General features: G+C 39.5%; 3 protein-coding genes across 4 annotated transcripts in view; 1 reads left to right on the forward strand and 2 right to left on the reverse strand.

The window, feature by feature from the left end:
* The window catches only part of cnr2 (cannabinoid receptor 2), a 6,099-nt gene extending 3,702 nt beyond the window's left edge, over positions 1-2,397 (reverse strand). The window contains exons 1-3 of the mRNA XM_032517461.1: positions 2,305-2,397; positions 491-525; positions 152-229 (exon numbers count right to left, since the gene is read on the reverse strand). Of these exons, the coding sequence (XP_032373352.1) occupies positions 152-203 (52 nt within the window). The 5' untranslated portion in view covers positions 204-229; positions 491-525; positions 2,305-2,397. The remainder of the gene's footprint in view (positions 1-151; positions 230-490; positions 526-2,304) is intronic.
* A 5,773-nt stretch (positions 2,398-8,170) lies between these two features.
* pnrc2 (proline-rich nuclear receptor coactivator 2) lies at positions 8,171-12,110 on the forward strand. The gene is made up of 3 exons (XM_032517497.1): positions 8,171-8,405; positions 8,880-9,092; positions 9,341-12,110. The coding sequence occupies exon 3, from the start codon at positions 9,364-9,366 to the stop codon at positions 9,829-9,831; it is 468 nt and encodes a 155-aa protein (XP_032373388.1). The 5' UTR covers positions 8,171-8,405; positions 8,880-9,092; positions 9,341-9,363; the 3' UTR covers positions 9,832-12,110.
* A 411-nt stretch (positions 12,111-12,521) lies between these two features.
* srsf10a (serine and arginine rich splicing factor 10a) overlaps positions 12,522-14,998 on the reverse strand; it is a 9,445-nt gene continuing 6,968 nt past the window's right edge. For both annotated transcript variants that reach the window (XM_032517488.1, XM_032517489.1), the window contains exons 5-6: positions 13,242-13,292; positions 12,522-13,132 (exon numbers count right to left, since the gene is read on the reverse strand). In XM_032517488.1, coding sequence (XP_032373379.1) covers positions 12,859-13,132; positions 13,242-13,292 — 325 coding nt within the window. In that variant the 3' untranslated portion in view covers positions 12,522-12,858. The remainder of the gene's footprint in view (positions 13,133-13,241; positions 13,293-14,998) is intronic.

Raw genomic sequence — 14,998 nt, forward strand, 5'->3', positions numbered from 1 at the left:
GTTGGAGTAAAACCCAGGCCCACTGCGTCGAGAAGTACACCTCTAAATATGGCCGCCCGCTCTACCAGATGAGCTATCTGGGTAGGGCAATGGCAAGGCAATGTATATGTGTGTATATATATATATATAGTACATATATAAGGCTGCATACCTATTGATGATGAGGTGTTCTCTTTAGCTTCTTTGATCTCCCATTCCTCCATTTCAACTGTTACTGCTTGGGCCAACACTATTACAAGTAGATAGAAAAACACAGCAAGAAATTTAAATCTGTTGTTTTTTATGGATTAACACAAAAAAACTGAACATATCTGTAGCAAAACATATATAGCAGGAAACAATGTTAAAATAAAAAATTTGTACTGCAGCTTTCCCTTTTTTCCAGTATTACCTTAATTTCCAGAGCACATAAAAAACAATACATGGAAAAAATGATATAATCAGATTTTATCCACATGGTTATTGTGTCATTATATGATTGATAACAAACCTGGTTTACATTAAGCGGATGAAACAGGCAACTTCCTGTGGAGAAACAAATAGAGTTATGTCACCGTTATGTCTTTTCCTCTCTACGTCAATATTGAAATTGGTGCTTAAAAGGAACATTACCATTTAGGAGGAAGACAGAAAGTCGTTTAGAGATCAGAGCAAACAGACAATAATTATTACAGAATCTCCTGGGGTTCATATTGAAGGAAATAGTCGCAAGGAGCCATGGTTTAAAGCAAGGAGCCATGGTTTAAAGCAAGGAGCCATGTTTTAAAGCAAGCCATAAACCACTTCTCAAGAAAAAATGACTGAATTTTGATTAAGAAATTGTTTAAATGCACATATCTCATGAATATTTGAGCATATGGGCCCACAGCCCATAGTATGATGCTGTTGTCTTTTTATCAAGTGTGTCCAATGAAACTTAAAACATCTTTGCAAGACATTCTCTGTAATTTAAATGCTTTCATAAATGAACTGAGCTAGTCAGAGAATTCATATTTAATCCACATTTCCACTATCACTTTGGCATGGATTGTTCTGTAAGTGCATTCAGTTATCTGCAAATGAACATTACAACAAGCTCATGTTGTTGGCCGATTGTCATGTTTAACAGGATGAACACTGCCCCCTTTTGGAATTAGATGGGATTGTGTTGCAATGAAACTGAATTGGTGGGTGGGTGAAGGTCACCATAGAGATGAACAATCTCCTGCAGAGTGCATCACCTGTATGCAATCAATAGATTAAACCAAGTGTGCAGCCAGGAAGTTGCTCTTAGAGGATTTGATTAAAATGCTGTGATGAACAGAAAGTGGTCGCCTATAATTACGGAGCAGCTTAAGCAGAAAGAATATATTTTACAAGCCAAAACATGACCCAAACACATAAAATAAATGTAAATAACACTAATGTTAAAAAAAAGAATAAGCTGAGAATTATTGATAAATTACATAAAAGGCGACATTAAAATGCATCAAGGGAAGCAGTAGGCTTTCAGATAGGAGCTTTTAAATATGATGTGTATAAGTGATTAAGAGGGGAACACTTCCACCTAATCAGGTCACTGTGCCTGTCAACCAATTGTTTTCTGATTATTCTTTTTCCAACGACCATTGTTTTGGTTTTTTATTACAAATGTGACACTGCGTTATGAAAGCACAGAAGTGGTGCAGAAGTGGTGAAAGTAGGGCCCTTATGGACTGCAGGGACAATATTTCCCAATTGAACCATGGGCAATGGGTGCAAGCACTTGTGGATATTACACCACCTCAGGCTGTGTTCTACCTTGTGAAGAATCTGGATTTCCAAATTGCTTTTTTTTTTTACTCTTACGAACCAGTTATTCTTTGAAAAAAGAACATTGCCTATTAAAGAAAGCAGCAGCACACACAGAAAACTTAATTTGAAATGAAATAAACATACAGGCATCTATTTAAGTAAAATCCCTGGCGACACGCACACTAAAATATTATGTGGCAATAGCCCCTTGAGACACTGTTTTACAATACGACATTGTTTCAAAATATAACAGAGCCCCGCACAAGTAGAAAAAAATTGAAATCAGTAATCATTTTTTAGTAAAAGCAGAAAATATAAGCATTATAAAATAGGTCAAATGCAGCATGTCTACTGCATAAATGCACATGTTGAATACAAGACAAAAACAGACAACACGTTTTTACTCATGACTTCTAAAAAGCATGTCTAATTTCACAGAGATAACTAAATACAAATTTATTTTATTACTAGAATTATTACTACTGTTACTAGATTTTAAACCTGTAATAAAATAACCTTTGAAGATCTTACCTTATGTGCTCTCTTGTGTGTGGTTTCCTAGTTTATTTCCTGTTTTAGGTGAACCAAATGAAGTCTCTTAGCAACTGAACAAACCAGCATGACCTACAGATCTGACTGGTTCATGAGTGAGGGGAAGAAAACGAGGTTGTCTGTGATGACACGAGAGGGGGAGGGAGGGAGAGAGAGTGAGAGAACCAGATTGAGAGAGACGAAGGAGCCCAAATGATCTATGAGAAGTACAGCTGGAGTCTGTGATGAAACTCAGAATAATGCCATAGCAGTGAAGTCCAATTTTCATTTGTTTGGTTATATGTAATAGATGTGAAAAGGGACAAGAAGTAACATTTATCCAGAAATAGAGACCAACTGTAGTGATCACACAATTTGCAGCAAACAGGGTCAGGATGAACTCAGGGGAGGAGAGCACTCAAACAAGTGTGAAAAAACATGTTGATAAAAAAGGGGGAGAAACACACCACCTTTTATTCAACAAAAAAAGCAATGAAGTTACCTTAAAAAAATATCTTTGGCTTTTAAATCCATTACTCCAAAGCTGAGAGTGTTCAAATGCATTAATTACCTGATAAGGGGACCTTGTGCCAAAAATGTGATATGTTTTACACAGTCAAGGCAGCAACAAAAGACATTTTGCTGTTGAATTACTCCTAATTTGGCAGCAAGATTTTTCCCTTCCACCTCTATAGCTAATTACTCTCCACTTATCTTCATTTGAAAGACAACATATATCATCTCACATGCATAGTCCTTATGCTATATATATATATATATATATATATATATATATATATATATATATATATATATATATATATATTACAACATACTGCTTCAAGGATGACAAGAATACCTTGATTGCTAAAAAAAGAAAAGAAAAAAAGACTTAACTCTTCCTGCTATGTTATTTTAAAGATTACACATGTGCACATTTAGTCTTGCTGTCACACTTCGTGTTTGATACTTGTTTACATCTACTCCACAGTAAGTACGGAGGTGTGTAAACCAGCCTTCATTGAAAATTCACAAAGATTCAGAATCTCCACTGAAGCCAGTGGGTGGGTCAGGGTGTAATACTGCTTGCAATACAAGAGGGGGCAATGCTAAGCAACCATGCACTAGTGGACATGACAAGGGACTCAGTAACCTCCAGTGAAAGGTTGTTCAGTCTTTTAATCTTAATCATTCATCATAGATACAACATATGAACTCAACAAGTGGTCCCTTCACCAATTAAGGCTGTTTAATTTGGCTTATGCCCCTCTGGTGAATTTAAACTGCATTAGTAGTTCGATTCCAATTAATCAGGTCATGAAATCACATACCTAAGGCATTCTGAAATGAATTAACATCCTATTTTAGAAAAAAAAACTATGCTAGATGAAACAGAAACTGGGACTAACAAATACATCAAATGACAAGACACAAAAAATAGGACAGAAAGAAAGGTTTTGTCATGTCTATACAGCTTTCAGGTAAATTGTGCTTTGAAGCTAGACGAGTCTTGAAATAAGACAGTGAAATCTGTTGCACCGTGTCCTCTCCTCCTCTGACCTGATGGACCCAGAAGGCAGGAAATGTGATTAGGAGCTGACAGCACAGCTTGAATAAGATTTCTTCTCAGTCACTGTCTGGCCAGAATGAAGCACAAGAGCACCGACCACAGGACAGAATACAGCCTGAAATGTTCAATTATCAGTTGGATTACATCATCCACACAATGCCCTTTTTAGATATCACCCTGGACGCAAACATCAGGGCTCGGTTGGCTATTTAATTTTGGTTGAATAATCAAATTTCCTCTCCTCATTTCCACATGGTCAGATCTTCAGACAGCAAGATCAGATCACTGATGTGAAAAACACAAGAAAAATGGAACATATAGGACACAAAAATCGAATTACTTTACAGTAAATGCTTTAATAACACGAAATAGGATTTGGTTCTTAGAATAATATAATGCAATTGTAAAATGTTTAAATTTAGAAATTAAAACTGTAATTGCCAACAGAACACTTCACACGGGAACATGTAAGAATTCTTTAAAATGTGGAAAATGTTTCAAAGAACTCTTGCATTTTTGTTCATTTTTCTTTTCGCCCTTCCCACCCATTTACAATACTCATGTAGGTTAGTAAACTGTAAAACTAATTTCTGACGTCACGTTCTCAATAATTGTTTTATCATTTGGATTTTTCATATTTTAACATTTGTGAGTGAAGACGGGAAGTCGTTTAGAGATCAGGGAAAACAGACAACAATCATTACAGAATCTGCTGGGGCTGATGTTGAAGGAAATAGTTTGGTAGCGATTTTTCTGTAAGTGCATTTAATTATCTGCAAATGAACATTATAACAAACTCATGTTGTTGGCCTATTATCATATAACAGGATGAAGACCGCCCCCTTTTGGAATTAGATGGGATTGTGTTGCAATAAAACTGAATCGGTGAGTGAAGGTCACCATAGAGAGGAACAATCTCCTGTAGTGGGTCCAATGAATGAATGGTTTTAAGAATAATCAGCTCACCACAAATCTCACTGTATTTCTCAGTATGGCTATGTTCAGAAGACTGTGTGGTCTGGTGAGAAGCTTGAGTGAAGATAATTAGCCTACCTCTTCGGACCTCTACCGTTTCCTCCTTGGCTACTAGCAACTGCGTGGAGAAGGGAGGGGGGCTTGTATGATGTGGACATGCTGACAGTTGTACTGTCATTACTTAGAATTCCTCATGACGGCGACAGAAACCACGCACCATAGTTGACTGAGGTTGGCCTCATTAAAAGTGACGTTGAGAGACAGACAAGTCAAAAGCAGTTACACAACAAGATAAAAACAACAAAGATCCAGATACACATTGATATCCAGTGGTTTGGGATCATGGTTTTGAACTGTGCATAGGTAGGACGAGTATCGATCTTAAAGTGTGTTGAAGGTAGTTCCAAAAACCAGGAGCATTAAAAGATGAGGCAGGTTTTCCCCGATTAGATATAATCAATGATTAATCATGCATTATTGAGTGTTACCTTTTTTTACTCAACTGGAAGGTCTCAAATTCCCAGCGAGAAATACAGAAGACTTTATCTCAGTGTCCTCAATATCTACAGTCCTTATTGCACTGATGTCAAATAAGAAACAGCACCTAGTCTTGTGTTCTTCTGGCCCATTGTTTTACTGCCATCCATTACAGAGCAGTTGAAAAGAGCAGGAAGTGTGTTGAGTTTTATGAACATTTCAGTGCATTTAGAGTTTTGCTTAAAAGGCATTTTAATCTCGAGAAAGAAATCTGAATGCCAGACATCTCAGAACCTGGACAACAAAATGTTGAGTTAATGATCCAACAAACTTATCAATGTGATGTGGGCCTGTAAAAATCTTGATTCTCCATATGGCCAGCTTGACGGAGGGTGGAACTGAAACATTGTGTTAAATGTGACATTTACTTGAAACACATGATGATACATTTCATTTATTTATATATTGTTTCTTTTCAGAAGACAGGGGTATCTTATAGGGAATGAATATTTATGTGCTAATCTGCCACAGTTCAATGTTTTTTTTGATGTATTGATTGTAAAGATGGAGATGTGTGTCTTTGACTAGACTATATGCAAGTGTTCAATAATGGCAATATACACGTTCCTTGTAAGAGTGGATTCAGGCTCTTTTGTTATGCCACTGTGCCCCCACCAAGCTAGACGGGAGAGATATAGCAAAACTTGGCAACAAATGGGGGAGATGTCATTTGAATGTGCTTGCTGGTATTACAAAAGATCTTTGATATGGGCCAAACTTGCTGATTGGTGTGAAACTGTTTCTTTCCCTCTTCACTTTGTGTGGGTGTTTCACAACACATTTCAGACTCTTCAAATTCATGTGAAAAACATTCACACAATAAATACTGCAAATGGCCTATGAGACAGAGATTTGGTGACTGTCTTTCTGTATGCAGCCTATCTATGCTGTGTAAAAGAAAACTATGGTTGTGTTGTTTTGAATATATTTTCCATTCCAATTTTCAGGATGGCCGTAGCTACATTTATGTGTGACATGTTTATACTGAAACCCTTTGCCGCCAGTAGTTTTGTACAGAAGCCTATGTGACCACTCAGATATGGAGATTTGTCCACCTACTATGTTCTGTATAACCTACAGACGCCTCAGTGACCTACTTTCCATAGTTGTCACTTGATGGGAACTGCCCCCTTTCGATGGTTGCTTTGCTTTGGGGTGTGTCCTTCCATGGCCTGCAGCTGTGAGCACTAGCTGACACAGAATGTGTTGTGCAACATCTTGACGCTTTAAACAACGTAGAAGGGGAAATAACTTTGAATTATATATGAGTTAATCTATCATCCTAGTTTTGTATTCTATAGACTTGGACCTGCAGACTCCCATAAAACCAACTGTAAGGGCATAGTATCATCCACATGTCCAATGTCCTTACAAAGACTGGGGGGGAAGGGAAATTCAAAAGAAAACATGAAGTGCTTGGAAAGACAAAAAAGTCCATGGTGCTCAGGAAGTTCAGTCAGATGTTTGAAGGTGCTCTTTAGGGTCAGGAATTCAATTAAGTATAGAAAAAAAGGGAAGGCACTGTTCTTCAAAATAATTTAAAAAGTCTATTTAAAAAGGAACAACCCTTGCGCAGCGGCACAGAAAGCTTTCTTCCGGGTGTGATTAATTAAGTGCTGTAAGAAATAAAACACTCAGGTCAAATGACACAGAGGCAAAACTCTAAGCTTTAAACAATAATTTAAAACCAGATAACACAAACAATATTCCAAAGTTCAGTTACCACATCAGATGATGCAAAAAAAAAATGGTCTTAGCTTTAAATTGTTTTGTGGGGTAAACAAGCCGTAACCCCCACACACATCTGCTCTCTACTGGAGTCCATTGTAAACCATTTGAGGTGTTGTGGCTCTGGGTTAATTCAACAAAACATCAAGGCAAGACATATGTTCCTACCTCAAACCCCCAGCAACATGTCCACATGATTTATAACACATGACGTTTATATTAGACTGTATAAGGCTGACATGATAGGCTAGGTATATGGTACTGTTGTAACTCTGAATTGGACCTTTGTATCAAAGCTCACATTGGATTATGGAACAAAGAGTGGTAAAATCATGTGTACCATGTTTATTCGATAAAAAGCATGTACCAATGTTTATACATATTGATCAAAAGGCCTTTCCTATTTCCATTTCACTGTTCTTGCGCCAGCTGGAAATTGATAAGAGGGCTAAAAGACCTGTTTGAATGGTCAAGGTTTATAGTTTCAGCAAGAGGGCAGAGGAGATGGGGGATGGGCAGCTCATAGACAACTCTAGTGTATCATTACAGCCTGTTGCAGCTGTTTCTAAGCAGCACAAAAGGTTTAACCCATAGCTATGTGTATAGCGAATCTTTGGTTAAAACCTACGCAAACAGGAACCGTCGAACAACAAATCCGTTTTAATAGAGCAGAAAAGGTCCGAAGTAGCCAGCCTATGTCAATAATTCGAAACTCTGGACGTGTTTACCTTATTTCTAACAAAGGATTGATTGTATAACACTAACCTACATATAGTGTTACCCCAAACCTTCATACGATGTAAGCGTTAATGTATTTCTTATGTAACATGAATATAACGTAAAAGCGGAACTGTTTTGGTTGTTGTTCGTTATTAATTTGTCACTACGCTCAGGAAATACCCCGAGCTCCAACAAAGGAAACGAGAGGAGGTTCAGCGATTGACGTCACTCGTCTGGCAACAGGCGTGAATGCGTCTGGCTGTCTCTTCGGTGATTGGCCTTACGGCTCGTACTCGGTACGTGATTGGTCCGTTCTGGGTTAGAACGAACTACATATATCTGCTGTAGATTCCATTTTGTTGCAATTCAGACGGAGTCGGGAGATAGAGAGAAGTGTCGTCATACGGCTACTTTCAACACCACATAACAGCTAGCCAATCTTCAAGGGAGACGACTTTGTAGGAAATACAGCTTGCTGTGCTTTCTTACATAGTCCACCGAGGGATCGCAAAGGCTAATCGCATATTTTCCCGGACGAAGGGCTTTTTAACACCCAAGCCTGAGGAAGTCGGTAAGAAACCCTTGTTTGTGCCTCGTCGCCATATTGAGCTCATCGTTTCTTTGTTTTGTTGTGGTGCCAAAGCAGTGTAACCGAGACTGTAAACACGTTAGGGGCTTCTCTAAACACAATTCCCCCAGATATTATTTTTTTCCCAACTGCTTTTAAACCTTAAACTTAACTACTAAAGCGACTACACTTCACCTCAAGCTACCCTAGAGGTGCACAAACAAAAGTCGGTTGGTTATGTAACGTTTTTTTTGTTGCATTTAGATTTTTTTTTTTTTTTTATATTAATTTATAATACACATAACGACAATGTTATAACGAAAGGCTAGATAGCTGCTGTTAGTCGTTTATTGATTTGAACTGCTCGATGTAATGACACACTGAAATAAATACACGTCCCCTCCTACCAAGACAACATTAATGCTATGATGGCCAACTAAATTTAGCATCTCTAACTGACCTCTTCTTGCCCCAAAGAGTTTCGACTTCTTGGATCATCGTGTGCCGAGGTGAATTGATGTTCAGCTCGGCTCCACGGGAAAACTACGCTCATTGGCACATGAAAGCTTTAGACCTTGCTGGACATAGAAGTACAGCGAGAAGTAGACAGAAAACTACTTCGAGGAACTGGGACCCGATTGGAGGTGAAATACTGAGGAGAGACTGCATCAACTTTCTGACAACAAAGAGGTGAGCTGGGACTGTTTTGCTCTTGGTTGTGCGTGGGGGAGGGGCGACGCAGGCGGGGCTGTCTGGGGTTTCTGCACGTAGCCTCTGTGCTTGTTTTCACCGAGACGTGGTGCAAGTCTGTGCGTGCAGTGTGGAGGGATTAGGCTAATCAAGTTTTACCCTGATAATAAAATTGAATATTGAGCGAATCACAATACATTCCCAGAAATTCCTTGCACTTTTAGTGATATTATATTCTCATCACGCAGGTGACACGTAGTGCAGAAGCATTATGGGAGGTGGAGAGAGATACAACATTCCAGTTTCCCACCATGAGCGCCCTTTTCCCAAGAAGAACCATCAACTTGGTCGGGCTAAGCAGAGAAGCCGTGACCAGAACGGAACAACAACATCTGCAGGCGGGGCAGGTGGCCTTCATCATGGCCACCGCCGAAGCGACAAAGGCGCAACATACCACAGATCTCCAGAGGCACGGCAGGCCGCGTCTGCAGAGAAGACCGCTTCTGATCGCTTTGCCACCAACTATGATCACAACTGGGAGGGCGCAGTGTCTCACCTGAACACGCTCCTGGCCACACAGGGAAGTCCGAGCTATGCAGGTCCTAAGTTCAGCGAGCCACCCTTGCCTAGCGTGTTGCCCAAACCCCCCAGCCACTGGGTGTCCTTCCCAATTGGCTCCTGTGACAACAGGGAGATGATGGCCTTCCAGCTCAAGAGTCTCCTCAAAGTGCAGGCCTGAGAGGCATACCCACACTTAAAAGAAAAGCCAATGTAAGAACTGGGACTCTTTGAGGGCACCCACCCACCAGGAACACCTCAGTGCTGTAATCCTTTTTAGCTGTTTTTAGATTGAACTGCGTTATGAGGCATTTGCAGTAATCTTTGCTGCAAATGTTTAATAACACTATTTTAGACCAATAATTAGAGATTACAGCCTTGGAGTCTTGCTGGTCGGTATTGCCTTTAGTAGAGTCAGTTTCTGTGACTAATGACAAACTGGATATCCTATTCGACTTCTGTTTTTGTTTTGTTCTTTTTAATGTTGGCTGTCAATGCAGATTGAGTGTGCTTTTCCCTCCCAAACAAGGGTTATAGTATAGGTCAGGATAATTCCCATCACTTTTACAGTCCATTTCTGTGGACAGACATGCTTTTTCAGTTTTATGATGAGCCTTTTATGGTCACCTCACTTAAAGCTTCAGGTGCTAAAGTAAACTCACATTTGTAGCAAATTATTTTGGCTAGAACCCACCTTTTCTTGTATGGATCACAATCCTTGTTTGGTATGGAAAATACACTCAACTGCAATTCTGCAGGGAAAATAGCTATCTTACTGGAGGTAATACGATGTACAGTACAGGTCAAAAGTATAACCTCAAACTGAAGGGTAAAAAGAGACCATGGCACACAGGCCTCGGACAGTTAACTCTTGTACTTTTTTTTTTTTTTATTGCGCTGTGCGCACATGCACTATAGGAGTTGAGCTTGTCTGGGGCCCATAACACTCTATCATAGCATTATTTTGTACAAGTCCTTTTTATTGTTGTGGTTGAAAGATATATGAAGTGCTGTGTGTAACCAAAGCAATGTTTTTGCTGTATTTTTAATTTTTTTTCCTCTTCCTTCTATTTTGGACATCGCCTGTGGTCGGCATTGTTGCCATTGCCACTTTACCTTGCCAGCCCGAGTGGTGAATGGGTCAGGGTCCCTAAGGTTACTTCTAAACAGTTCATCATTCAATCAGTGCTGTTATTCCTCCCCAGCCTTTTCAGGACAGCGCTGCAGTTTTAACATGCGGAAGAGGGCCATGCTAAGCTGTGTGACTGTTAAGTTCCGCTTTTTCTCAAAGTCATGGTCCTGTTGTTGGCTGCATGCATGGTAAGGCAAAGCGGAGGGAGGTTTCTGAAGTGAAGTGACCCCCAGGGACTTAACATGAGGCAGGAGTTATGTTTACAAAATAAGACTCGGTGGTTGACCATCCCAGAACTCTGCCTCTTGTTTACCCTCTTACACTGCAATCAGACTAGTTTTAATAAGTTACAGGCCAGGATGCTATTTAACTGATGGAGGCGTAATTGACTATCCCCCTATGGATTCTCTATTTTTGTGATTCAATCCTCTGTGGCTCTTTTTGCTTTCCCCTTGCAGAATTTGTGTGTTTTTTGGCCAGCTTAAAGATGACAAAACAAAGTATGAGAGCTTGTTAGTGTTCAAGAGCCATGTAAATAATGACATGTAAAAAGTACTTGTAGCATATGTACATTTGCAGGCCGAGTTTGAGGCCTGTCTGACAAAAGTATTTTTAGTATATAACACTGAATGTATAAGACATGCTAAGGACATGTCTTGACTTCAATGTCTTGACTTCAATACTGAAGAATATTTTTGTTAAAAAAATGCCATTGCATTTCTCAGAACCCCTGCACTGTAATCTTTCCAGAGATCTTGCACATGTTTTTTATTGTTTTGTATTATGCAGTGTAGGGTGAAATATGCTAAGGGCAAATCTAAGACTGCAAAATACCAATTGGATCCTGGAGGAGACTTGCCTATGTATGAATTTGAGTTGTGAATGTGCTTACATTATGTAAGTGTAATGCTTTTCATTAAGTTGACCTGTTTGTGCCTAAGTTTAAATCCATGCTGAAACTGACTATTTTCATTAGGTGGCAATGCTACAAATTTGACCAAATGTTTTCATCACACCATCTTCAATTCTCAGCTGTTCTTCCGCCAGCTGACAACTGAACGTGGCCCCTTGCTGTTTAGGTTCAAGTTACTATTAGTTGTTCATTTGAACATTTTCTGTTTTGCTGAGTCGTTCATGGCAGTCTCCTTTTATTCTAAATTTTGAAATGTGTAATGAATTGGCTTTTAATTTGTCCCCCTGATAAGGTCACCGACGATGAAAAGAAAATGCCCTGTTTAAAGATTAGTAACAATTGGTGTGTAAAAGAATGCAATCTGTGAATTGATGACAAAATTTGACCAAAAATAATAAATCCCTTTCCCTCCCCCATATGTGTCTGTGCTTGAGTATCTTAACTGGTGCGAACACTTGTTCTATTCTTGCGCTATGCTATATTACACTTTTGTAATCATTGACGTATCAAATTATGCGTCTGATTTCTTGCAATCCTAGGCACAGTCTGTGTTAAACACTTTATTCACAAAGCATACAGGTTAAACTAGGAAAACAGTACTATGAACACTTGACTGAGTCACTCAAAGTACATGAGAAATGAATGCAGTTAATCTTAAATAGTCAATACTGGAAAACGAATTAAGTAGCAACTAACATTCCATACATCGTTGCACCACTCTAGTTACAGCCACTACAGTATGCAGTTTGCTTGCTGTATAATAGCAGGGACAGCATAGTTAGGAAATACTGGTAAGTCAGGACCTGAAGTTTAAATGTAATTTTTATTCATGTTTACAAACAATAGAGCCAAATGGAGACAAGCAGATTAAGAAATTTATGAACGTAAACATTGCTAACTCAAAGTACAAAAATATTATTGGCAACGCCAAACTGTTTCACCTTCAGCAATGCACACTACACAAGTTAAAAAAAAAAAGTTAAGGATTAACTGCTTTCATGAATCCCTTTAGAACAAATCTTTAAAAGAAATCTCAGCTTCCTCCTCCCCCTTTGGCTGCATACTCCATAATGTAATGATAACCAAATGCAAAATAGAGCATAACACTCTAGTTATCGTAGCTGAACAGAACCAGATTAACAGGACATTGGGGGAACAGACAATCAGTGGCCTCCAGACTTACGTCCAGCCCAGGACCTGGAGCGAGAGCGGGACCGGGACATGGATCTTGAGTAGGAGCGGGATGGAGACCGTCCCACAGGCTGTTTCTGGGAGCTGGAGGTTGGATGGAAATCTTCAGCCGGGCTGTGAGACCTGGACTGGCTCTTTTTACCTTTGGGCACGGGCCTTGAGGTTGAAGGGGAGCGGGACGCTGAGTGGCTACGTGAGCCTGGTTCATGATGTGTCCTGTGGTTGTCACGAGGAGGACCTCTGTACCTGGTGACAGACATAATCAATGATTAATTTTTTTTTAATAAAATTTAGCATAGTACAATTCCCCTTGCTTTTTTTTTTATACATACTACAAAATGACAAATTTGCCTACTTGTCATTTTCATGGCTTCTGCTCCGTCTGTGTCGACTGTAGGACCGAGATCTGTAGAGAGAACAAAGACAAACTGTTTTTTCGGGGTGTAACTTAGATACTATTAAGGAATTATATTTAGGATAAGAGAACAATGAGTTCTTTTACTTAGGCAGTGTATGACCTCCTTCTCTATTACAGCCCCAACTGGCTCCAAAGGCTAAAATAGTTTGAACCCAGGGGAGCATTATCTTGAGCCCCTGCCAATTTGCTTATCAGGAAGGGAGAGGGGCAGAGGATGCTATTGTCTTTTAAACTGGACAGTGTCTATAGTCACCTGGATGCAGGGGGACGCTGTGTGAGAATTCTGTACTATGATTTTAGCTCAGCGTTCAACACGATACAACCCCACATCATAGTAAATAAGCTTTTAAGTGTTTATCTATTTCATTCTAAATTCCTTAGAGAACAGGTCTTTATTTGTTAAGCTGATCTCAAGCTGTCAAGTTGTTAAATTTGCTGACAACACAGCGCTCATTGGGTTCTTTGAAAAATGTGGACTATACTGTATCAAAATGAGATAAAAGCTTTTGTTGATTATTGCGACAGTCTTTTCCAAACACTCAATGTTAAGAAAAATAAAGGATTAGTAATTGATTACAGGAGAAATAAGATGACAGCTGAAACTGTGGAAATCGAAAGGTTCAGAAGTAGTGGGTGAACACAAACAAGTATTTTGGGCATTGTTTTTAATGACAGGCTATGGTCTGATCACGTTGACTCATTGATGGAAAAATGAAGTCCACGTGTATATTGTATGAGGAAGTTGCGGTCTTTTAAGGTGAATACTGATGTGGTGAGAAAGTTTTGTATGTCACTGATGGTGTTTGGAGTTACTGTGTGGTGGGAGTGCTGGGGACACTGAGAAGGCCAGGATTGATAGAATGACTAAAAGGGCTGGAAAAAATGGTGGGAGAGTCAAATACAGTGGATAAAGTATATGATGACTGCCAGTGACGTGCAGCAAGGTAGGCACCGCCTACCCTGCCAAAATTCAAGCATAAAAATGTTTATTAAATAAATGTATTATAAACTTGTATTTGTATTTTTACTGTTTATTCTTGTGATTTATATGTGTGTTGTTCCAATTATTTAGACGGTACGATGACAAATGTAGCAGTTACGCATAATCAAATAGAAAAAATGGCAGAATAAGCAGTGCCTTTACTGCCCATTCAAGCGATTAGCCAATGTTGCGCATGCGCACTTCGATCCTGTATTCTTTAACATGTACGTCAAAAGGCACAACTCTGCCGTGCCTTTGTACGTAAATGTGTTATGCCAGTAATCGTCTCCGTTAGATATCAAACATGAACCAATTAAAATCGAGATATTACTGTCCCTTTGCGTAGCTGACGTCATTACACCAGCTACGTTGTAAGCGCAATCCCCGCGAAATTCAAAGTCAAAATGACAGCAGCGGTGTCCGCCGATATCACAGCGGTGAGGAATTTCTCTAAACTCGATTTTAATTCAAAAAAAGAACTAATAACAAGATGGAGGTCTACGCCAGACTTAAATGGACTACTGCAGCAAAAGGGACAAATACTCGTTACATCGTTTCAAACTGACTGGTTTGGAAGAAAAGCTGTGGCTATGTGGCCGTGCTAACAGTGAGCGGCGGGACCTCTACGGGGTCCTGGATCTGAACAACCTGCCCGCAACTTGAACCAAGCTGGAAAAACCGTCAGCTCATATAATACCGGCAACTACAGCTT

The sequence above is a fragment of the Etheostoma spectabile genome, chromosome 6 (genome assembly GCF_008692095.1).
Source record: "Etheostoma spectabile isolate EspeVRDwgs_2016 chromosome 6, UIUC_Espe_1.0, whole genome shotgun sequence".
Lineage (NCBI taxonomy): Eukaryota > Metazoa > Chordata > Actinopteri > Perciformes > Percidae > Etheostoma > Etheostoma spectabile.